This window comes from Alligator sinensis, unplaced genomic scaffold (assembly GCF_000455745.1).
Source record: "Alligator sinensis unplaced genomic scaffold, ASM45574v1 scaffold783_1, whole genome shotgun sequence".
Lineage (NCBI taxonomy): Eukaryota > Metazoa > Chordata > Crocodylia > Alligatoridae > Alligator > Alligator sinensis.
The window spans coordinates 45,531-54,025 of record NW_005842197.1 but is presented as its reverse complement, the minus strand read 5'-3'; the positions used below and the strand labels follow the sequence as shown (position 1 = coordinate 54,025).

The following is an 8,495-nucleotide window of genomic DNA, read 5'->3' as shown; positions in this document are numbered from 1 at the left end:
CTGACCTCAGCAGCCGGTCCAATCGAAGCTGCCAATACTGGCTACAAACCGTCCAATCTGCAAAGCATCCCTGGCTACCTGGGCCCGCGCGCAGGGCCGGGTCTTCCCCCCCCTGCCCAGGTGACCAGAGCATCGCCTCCCAGGCGCCAGGCTTTTGTCTGCAGACAGGGAGCGAGATCCCCGCTGTGAGAGATTCAACAGCAGCCTCTCGGGCTGGCTGAGACAGATCTCTGGAGAGGGGCACCGACGGGGGCATTTCTGCCACAGGCACCACAGTGCTCTGTGACACCTCCCCTCTGTGTATCACCAGCTAATTTCACCAGCACACTTCTGCATGTTGTGCTACTGTCCTTAATAAAAACCTCCGTCAGCACGGCCCTAAAACTGATCCTTGAGGAAATCCACAAGTCGCCGCTCTCCAGACCAAAGCTTTGCCTTTCATCCCAGCCCATTGCTGTCTCCTGTGTGACGCACTTGCCAGTCCTTGTACTAATCTGTGTCTTCCCGCACCTAACTAATAATAATCGAAGGGGCACCATATCAAATGAAGTGCCCGTGGGTGAGATCTGCTGCATTTCCTTTGTCTGTCTAATCAACTAACCTATGAAAACAAGCAACCAGGTCAGTTTAATATGATCTCTTTTGGATAAACCTCTGTTGCATTTCATGCCATTTGCCTCCAGGTCTTGTTCTGTCCTTGAAACTCACCTCTAAAGCCCTGCACGCTATTGATGTCAGACCGGGGGGCTGCAGTTCCCAGGGCCACTTTCACCAGTGCATCCGCTCTCCTGCACGTGGCTTATCTCGCTGCTGACCCACTCGGTCCTCTTGTGTCTTTCAGACGATCATGCCCGCGTGGTGCTGCAGTCCGCTGAGCCATCGTCTGATTACATCAATGCCAGCTACGTAGATGTAGGTACCACGGGATGCGTGTGCAGCCTCTGCTCAGCCAGGAGGAGGTGCCAGGGAAGGGTCTGAGGGCACAGGGGACCTGTCTCTTCAGGGCAGCAATGGGGACTCACCCCTTTCTGGGCAGCCTTTTACATCCCTGCTTTGTGGTCATCAGGGGCTAGGCAATGGCTAACACACTACAAACCCCCAGTGCACCGGAGGGAGGTGTTCAAGGCTGGGCAGGCACCGGGCAGGGATGATCTAGATGTAGCGATGCCTATTTTCTCCCATGGATATTTCACGCTACCCTCCTTTGCCCGGGACTGGATGGTTTCTGACAAATGCACTCCTCCAGAGCACCGTGTGCAAGCAACCCCGGGGCAGCAATCTCTGCTCGCAACCTGACTTTCTGAAGGAAAGCAATGCTTGGGTGCAGAGAGCAGCAGGCAGGAGCTGGGGTGTTACTGGGGCGCCTGCTTGCTGCTCCAGCTGCTTGCAGATGGAGGGCTGTGGGACGACGTGGCCACTTGGCTGGTGCTGGAAGTGTTTAATTTCATTGGCAGACACAGCTTTTTGGGTAGAGGTGATACCTTTTATTAGACCAACTAAAGAGTTGCAAAAAAAAAATGTTCTGTGCAAGCTTTTGGGCCCACAGGCCCTTCATCAGGTAAAGGAGAAACTGAAGCTGTTACGAGTTCCCCAAGGTAGAAAAGAAGCCAATTTGTAAAAAAATGCAAATGCAGAATAGTTTGGGAGTCAATAGCTGGTAAGAAGCAGGTGGGTTACCTGGGGTTGTCAGATGGCAAGCAGGATGTAGTGTGCCTTACAGACGATGTCAATATTTAGTACAGGATTGGAAAATATAGTAATTAAATTAATTACATATGTATTCGTCATATGATTTGTGCTGTCCGTCTCTCTGCCTCCCACAGAGCTACAGGAGCCCCCGCTACTTCATCGCAGCTCAGGGTGAGTGCTCCTGGGTACGGGGCCAAGGCAGGGCTGGGCACTTGGCTCTGCTCAGTCCCAGCTCTGGGCAACTCGCCGTCCGGCTCCCCCGTTCCCAGGACATGGGCTAGCAGTGGAGGAGCCGCCAGCCCAGCTCAGCCCAGGGGCCCACCTGCCCTGGTCCCCTGGCTCCAGGCCTGGTGCAGAGGGAATGGCCAGGGGGATGCAGGATTACCAGCCCCTTAATTGGCATGCTAAAGCTAGCTATCACCCCCTCCATGGTGACTTTGCACCCTGGCTTTGCTGTAGTGACTTCCCTTTGTAGACAAGCTCTGATCATATGGGGAGGATTTTGCTTTCCAATGTGGTTTTCCTGGTTCGTGGCCCTGGCCCAGGGGTGGGGTGAGCAGGGAGGCCTGTCAGCTACAGCAGTGTTGCTGCAGGGCTCTGCATGGATGGGTTTTGCATGAGGTGGGGGATTGCTCAGGTGAGCATGCACCAAAGAGCCAAGACTCAAAACCCTTCTGCATAGCTTGTGTAGTGAGCCTCTGCTCTGTCCTACCGTGAGGTCCACTGGGCTGAGCACAGGGCGAGGGTGGGGGCTTCCCACTGCACTCCATGCCCTGCTGCCTCCAGTGTGGGCATGTCTTACTGATGTGGCGCTTCCTCCCACCCAACAGGCCCTCTGCAGGGTACGGTGGAGGACTTCTGGCAGATGATCTGGCAGGAGAAGACCTCAGTCATCGTGATGTTAACTGACCTGGTGGAGCAGAATAAGGTAGAGAAGGCGAGGACAAGTGCAAAGTCCTGCACTTGTGATGGATCAATCCCATGCACCGGGGCAGGCTGGGGGTGACGGGCTGGGCAGCAGCTCTGCTGAAAAGGACCTGGGGGGACAGGGGATGATAAACTGAACAGGAGCCAGCCTTTCTGTTCAGCACTGGGGAGGCCACATCTGGAGTCCTGTGTCCAGCTGTGCCCCACACTACAGAAAGGATGTGGACACATTGCAGATAGTCCAGTGGAGGGCAACAAAAATGGTTGTGGGCCTGGAGGACAGGACTGGTGAGGAGAGGACGAGGGAACTGGGCTGATTGAATCTGCAGAAGAGAAGACCGAGGGGGATTGAATAGCAGCCTTCACCTCCCTGCAGGGGGGCTGCAAAGAGGATGGAGCTGGGCTGTTCTCAGTGGGGGCAGATGGCAGGACAAGGAGCAATGGGCTCAAGCTGCAGCAAGGGAGGTTTAGGTTGAATATTAGGAAAAAGTTTCTGACCAGGAGGGTAGTAAAGTAGTGGACCAGGCTCCCCAGAGAGGTGGAGGAGTCTCCATCCTTGGAGGTTTTGAAGCCCCGGGTAGACAAAGCCTTGTCTGGGATGATGCAGTTGGGGCTGGTCCTGCTTGGAGCAGTGGGTTGGACTAGATGTGACCTCCTCGGGTCCCTTCAACCCCCCAGGGTCTGTGATTCTGTGATTCAAAGGCAGATGCCTTTGAGGCCCCCGTCTCATGGGGTCAAGTCCCATGGGTCGAGGCACTTGCAGTACCTTTGCTCTTGATAAAGCTCTGGCCCTTTCTGGGGGGAGCAAGGCTCCCTGCCCTCAGAGTAGACTCTTTGAGGAGGTATCTCCATCCTGGGGAGCCCATGGGGATCGGGCCAATGAAACAGGGGAGGAAGTCCCAGAGGGAGCAGTGGGGCAGAGCTGAAAGTGGGGTCCAGACTCTCCTCCTCTCCCCAGTGCCCTATAGTCCTCCCCCCCATGGGGTATTTCCCCTTGTGTTAACTGTGCCCTCAAGGTAGCCTGAGGAAGGTGGCTTGTGCCATGAGGAAGCCTGGGGAGGTCCAGGGGGTGTGCTGTGGGTAGTGCCTGCAATGCCAGCATGGCTGGGACATCTTGGGCACAGCTGAGGTCTTGGACCCCAGCTTGCCCTTCTCAGGCCAGACCTGGATCCATCTTGCAGGCCCATTCAGGGCTCCCTTCCTCACCCACGAGCGCTGTGGCAGCTGAATGGGGCTTGCCCGGGCCACACGCTTGCTCATGCTAGTGCTCAGAGCTCTCCTTGCCGTTGACAGACCAAGTGCAAGCAATACTGGCCGGAGCAGGAGCAGGAGTACAGGGACATCACGGTGACACTCAGCAACATGAGGATCACCACGGGCTTCATCACACGCACTTTCCGCTTGCAGAAGGTGAGTTTGGCAGGGCTGGGAAAGTGTGCGGGGCCAAGTCACCCCTGGCATGGAAAGTCCTTAGCATCACGGATGCAGCAAGGCCACCCTGCCCTTTGTGGAAGCTACTGGGCAGAGGGGAACCTGCAGGCCCAGGGTGAGCTTCACTACGTGTTTCGCTGGAGCACGGGGCAAACGCCCTGAGGCTCACACAGGGGTGCTGCCGCTGGCTGGGTCCCCAGAAATGCCCTGCAATGGCCAGTGGTGCAGTTGCTGAGATGAAAAGCACCCTGGAAGATGGGGTTTGGGGGTCTGTGCAGGGTCTGTCTAGAGAAAGGACCCTCCTCAGTGTCACCTGTCCCAGCAGTTACCTGCAACCCCCTGGGTATCACCTGGCCCAGCCCCAGCCTGATGCAAGAGCTGTTTCTGAGCCGGCTCCAAGAATCACACAACTTTCTGGGAGCAGGCCCGGCCGTCTCAGCCAGTGCAGGATGCCATCTGGGCGCTGTTGGCTACGTGGATCCAAAGCACTGTGTCATTAGCCTGGCACTTGACGGTCTCTGAGCACTGGGATCCCAGCACTGGCCTGGGTGGACATTGACCTCAGAGGGGGTCCCGCGTGCTGGTGGATCCTTTCCCACTGCTGGCGCCTGCATCCTCGGTTCCCTGGTCAGACCCCTGAGATGGTTTCCACCACGCTCAATTTTCTTGCAGGCGGGCTGTCCCCTTCCGAGACTCGTGGAGCAGCTCCATTACCAGCTGTGGCCAGACCACGGCGTGCCCCGAAACCCAGCCCAGCTCCTGCAGCTGGTGGAGATGGTGAACAAGAGGGTGTCGGAGGCCTCGGGTGGCCCCGTGGTGGTGCACTGCAGGTACCGGTGGGGAGGGCTCCTGGGGGGCCAGGGGCCAGGTCCCCCGACAATATCCTGACTCTGTCCCCTGTTTTCAGTGCAGGGATCGGCCGCACGGGCACCTTCGTCGCTCTAGACTCCCTCCTGAAGATGGCCAGGGCCGAGGGCAAGGTGGACGTCTTCCAGTGCGTGCAGAAGCTGCGGGAGCAGCGGGTCAGCATGGTGCAAACCAAGGTGAGGGCGGCACCTGCCCCAGGCCAGCTTGTCCGGCAGGCAGCAGTGTCTGGGGGGTCAAGCCCCGTCCACTGCATGGCCCCCGCGGCGAGGGGTCCTGGAACAAGGGGTTCCTTCCTGTTCTCCAGGCACCTCCTGTGATCTGCCAGGTGTTGTCTGTGTAACACCCTCCCTGGCCAACAACCTCCGCTCCGATCCTGGCTGGGTGCTCAGCTCCCCCAGGGCCCTCGGCCTGGATCTGCCAGTGTCCCGGCTGCGCGGGGTTGATCACCAGCAAGCTCACCCCCATTGTGCTGGATGTCTGGGGGGTCCTGGATCCCTTTGCTGGGAGGATCTGCCCTATTCTGCCAGGCTCCAGTCCCCCTAGGTGTGTCTGCTCCACATCTGTACCACACGTTAATACCTGGCGGGTACCTGGAGCGGCACTGGCAGGGTCCTGGGGATGACACCACAGGAGATTTTCAAGGGTATGGGACAAAGCATGGCATGGGAGAAGGGGAAGGCTCTGAGGGTGTGGATGGTATGCCGTGCCTGGATCCTCCATCTGCTCGGGCTACCCCAACATGTTGGGGTGACCCCCGGGTGCCAGCAGGCTGGAGCAGGGCTGTGACATGGTGTTACCCTTGCAGGAGCAGTACGCCTTCTTGTACGAGGTGCTGCTGGAGGGGCTGCTGTGCGGCAACACGGGGGTCCCGGTGGAGAACGTCTGCAGCCACGTCGACCATCTCAAGGCGCTCGACCCCCAGACGCAGACCAGCAGGCTCACGCAGGAGTTCAAGGTACCAGGGACCCAGGGAGGGGCAGGGGTTGATCCCCCTGCACAGCGCTGCTGGGTTTTCCTCCCAGGGTGGACAGACTTGCTGTGGGGCATCCTCAACCCACTACTGTCAGTGCCTCGGTTCTCCTGTCTGCAGTCTGGGAGCAGCATTCACGCGCACCCGGGTGCCTCGGCGTCTCACCGCTCAGGCCTGTTCTCCAGAGTCCTTCCTTTGGGCTCTCGCCCTCTGTAGCAACCTAGTCCATGTCCTGCACCCCACACCGTCCTCACATGGATTTCCTGGCACCAAATGAGCCCTCCACAGGGCTTGTTGCACCCCATGCAGCTCACTGGGTTAAACCAGTCAGGCTTTGCTTTGCCTGTGAGGCTTGTTAGCCCAAATACATGTGAACAAGACGTAGGCTATGCACGCCCTTGGAGTGCCCTCCGGCTCCCAGTCTGGCTGCCTTGGGCCGTGCTGCATCAGCTCCTACAACCAGGAGTCCACGCAATCAAAGTTGTGTCCCTCCAACCCTTATCCTCCTCCTCAATTTTATCCCAGCTCTGGCTTTCCTGGTGCCTATTCGCAGTTCGCAGCCGAACATCCATCTTCTGTTGCCTGTGGCAGGAGTCTCCTTCCTCTGCCAGCTCCGGGTCCAAGTGCCTTGCTCTCCCCTTGCAGCTGGGCTTATAGTCCTGCCCCTTCTGGCCTGTTCAGTAATGGGATCAGGGGTCTCCCAAGACCTTTTATCACTGCAGAGATCCTACTGTTGAGCTGGTGCTTTTGCTGCAAGCCAGGACCCTGCGCTCCCCCGGAGCTGGCCTGGCCAAGCAGGGAACAGGCTCAAGCATCTCTGGGCTGAGCAGGGTGCAGGGCTACTCCCAGAGCCGGGGGCTCTCCAGACATTTTGCACGACATTTCCTTTCCCCCTCGCTGCTGCTGGGGCCCAGCCCAAGATGCAAGTAGGACCCACTTGTGAAATGAGCCCCTCCGTCCATCATCTCTGGCTCAGGGCTGCATCTCTGGTGTCACCAAATTACAAGCAGGCCTGAGGGGGTGGGGGTTTAGCCCCGAGAGGGGCATCCGGGACCTGGGAGCTGACTCGGCTGCCCTGTCCCCTCAGGCACTGCAGAAGTTCTCCGAGCTGTTCCAGCTCTCCGCGTGCAGAGAGGCCGAGAAGCCCAGCAACCAGCCCAAGAACCGCAAGCCAACGATCCTGCCAGGTGCCATGGGGCCGGGCTGGTGGGGGGCCACACTCCGGGGTGCAGGGGTCCTGCTTTTTGAGGTCTCTCCCTGGCAATACCTTCCCTCCTAGGTCTCAGCATCGTTGCTCCCAGCCCTCTTGGGCTTTGCACTAAGATCTGTCCCCAGACCGCAACCAGTCCCCCCCAGCCCGTTTGAGGGCAGCCGGGTGGACTTGCCCACCCTGTGCAACCCAGGAGGTCAGACTGGATGAGATAATGGTCCCTTCTGGGCTTGAAACGTGCAACTCCAGGGGTCTCGCTGCAGCTCGGGGAGCTTTTTTTCCAACCCAAATTCTCCAGGTTTTGGGGTTTGTTTTTTCATCCCAAGCACCTTCACCTACTGAGGCTTCCCTGGGCCTGCTGGGGCTGGAGCATCTCTAGTAGTGCTCCGTGCCAGCACCGGAGGCTGGCAGCATGGAGCAGAGGGCAGCTGCAGCCTTCCCCAGGGCTCGTGCCACCAGCGTGGCCAGCCCAGCCTGCTCCACGCGGCCTGAGGGATGCCGTGCCAATGGTGGCTGCTCCTCTCATTTTGTCCCGTGTATCCTCCAAGGAGGGGCCCTTGGGCGCTGGACCTGGATACCGGGGCTTCTCCACCAAAGCCTTTGGCTCCTGATTTCAAGCTTTCCGTAGCCATCTGGCTCATGTCCTCCTTTCTCTGCCCTTTCCTCTCCCAGCGGATCGCAACCGCCCCATCCTGATGTCCTCCCTGAAACTGGACGGCTCGCCAGGCTACATCAACGCCGTCTTTGTCAGCGTAAGGCTCCAAACCCCTGTGTCCTGTCCAGGTGCCAGGAGATCCCATCGGCCCCAGCCCCAGGGCAGGAGCAGCCCCTCCAGTCTGTTGGCCCGGGCTTTGTCTGCTCTGCTTCAAAACGCTGCAGCAGCGTGGTTCTCAGTCTGTCTCCATCCTGGGTGCTAGGAAAGAGCCCCTAAGGATCAGGCTAAATGCTCCCAGAGCCCTGCCCAGCTCCCCAAGCCGTACCCCAGCATGCAGCTACTGCAGCCGAGCTGTCCTCCTCTGCAAGGAATTCAGTTTGAACCCAGTATGGGGGAGAGAAGGGACATGGGTTTGGCTCCTAGCTGCTCTGAAGTGGGGTGTGTCTATCCCAAGTTAGTGCGGCCCCTGGGGCTTGGATCTGGGCCCCCAGGATGGCTTTCCATGCCCCTGGGTTGTATCCCCTTGACCTGCCCAGATGGGCTGGACTGAGCAGAGCAGCACGGTCAGGGCAGGACGTGGCACTGAAGGACCCATGCGGTGCTCTGCTCTGCGGTGGCTGGACCCAGTCTGCCTGTCTGTCTATCCATCATGCAGACGTACACTGAAGATGACCGTGTGATCGTCACCCAGCTGCCGCTCAAGGAGACAGTGGTGGACTTCTGGGCTCTGCTCTGGGACTACACCT

General features: G+C 58.8%; 1 protein-coding gene across 1 annotated transcript in view; it reads left to right on the top strand.

The window, feature by feature from the left end:
- The window catches only part of LOC102388859 (receptor-type tyrosine-protein phosphatase kappa-like), a 42,848-nt gene that overhangs the window by 31,969 nt on the left and 2,384 nt on the right, over positions 1 to 8,495 (top strand). Inside the window, exons 16-25 of the mRNA XM_025207500.1 lie at positions 842 to 912; positions 1,824 to 1,860; positions 2,520 to 2,617; positions 3,910 to 4,026; positions 4,720 to 4,877; positions 4,955 to 5,090; positions 5,720 to 5,869; positions 6,972 to 7,071; positions 7,767 to 7,846; positions 8,405 to 8,494. Of these exons, the coding sequence (XP_025063285.1) occupies positions 842 to 912; positions 1,824 to 1,860; positions 2,520 to 2,617; positions 3,910 to 4,026; positions 4,720 to 4,877; positions 4,955 to 5,090; positions 5,720 to 5,869; positions 6,972 to 7,071; positions 7,767 to 7,846; positions 8,405 to 8,494 (1,037 nt within the window). The remainder of the gene's footprint in view (positions 1 to 841; positions 913 to 1,823; positions 1,861 to 2,519; positions 2,618 to 3,909; positions 4,027 to 4,719; positions 4,878 to 4,954; positions 5,091 to 5,719; positions 5,870 to 6,971; positions 7,072 to 7,766; positions 7,847 to 8,404; position 8,495) is intronic.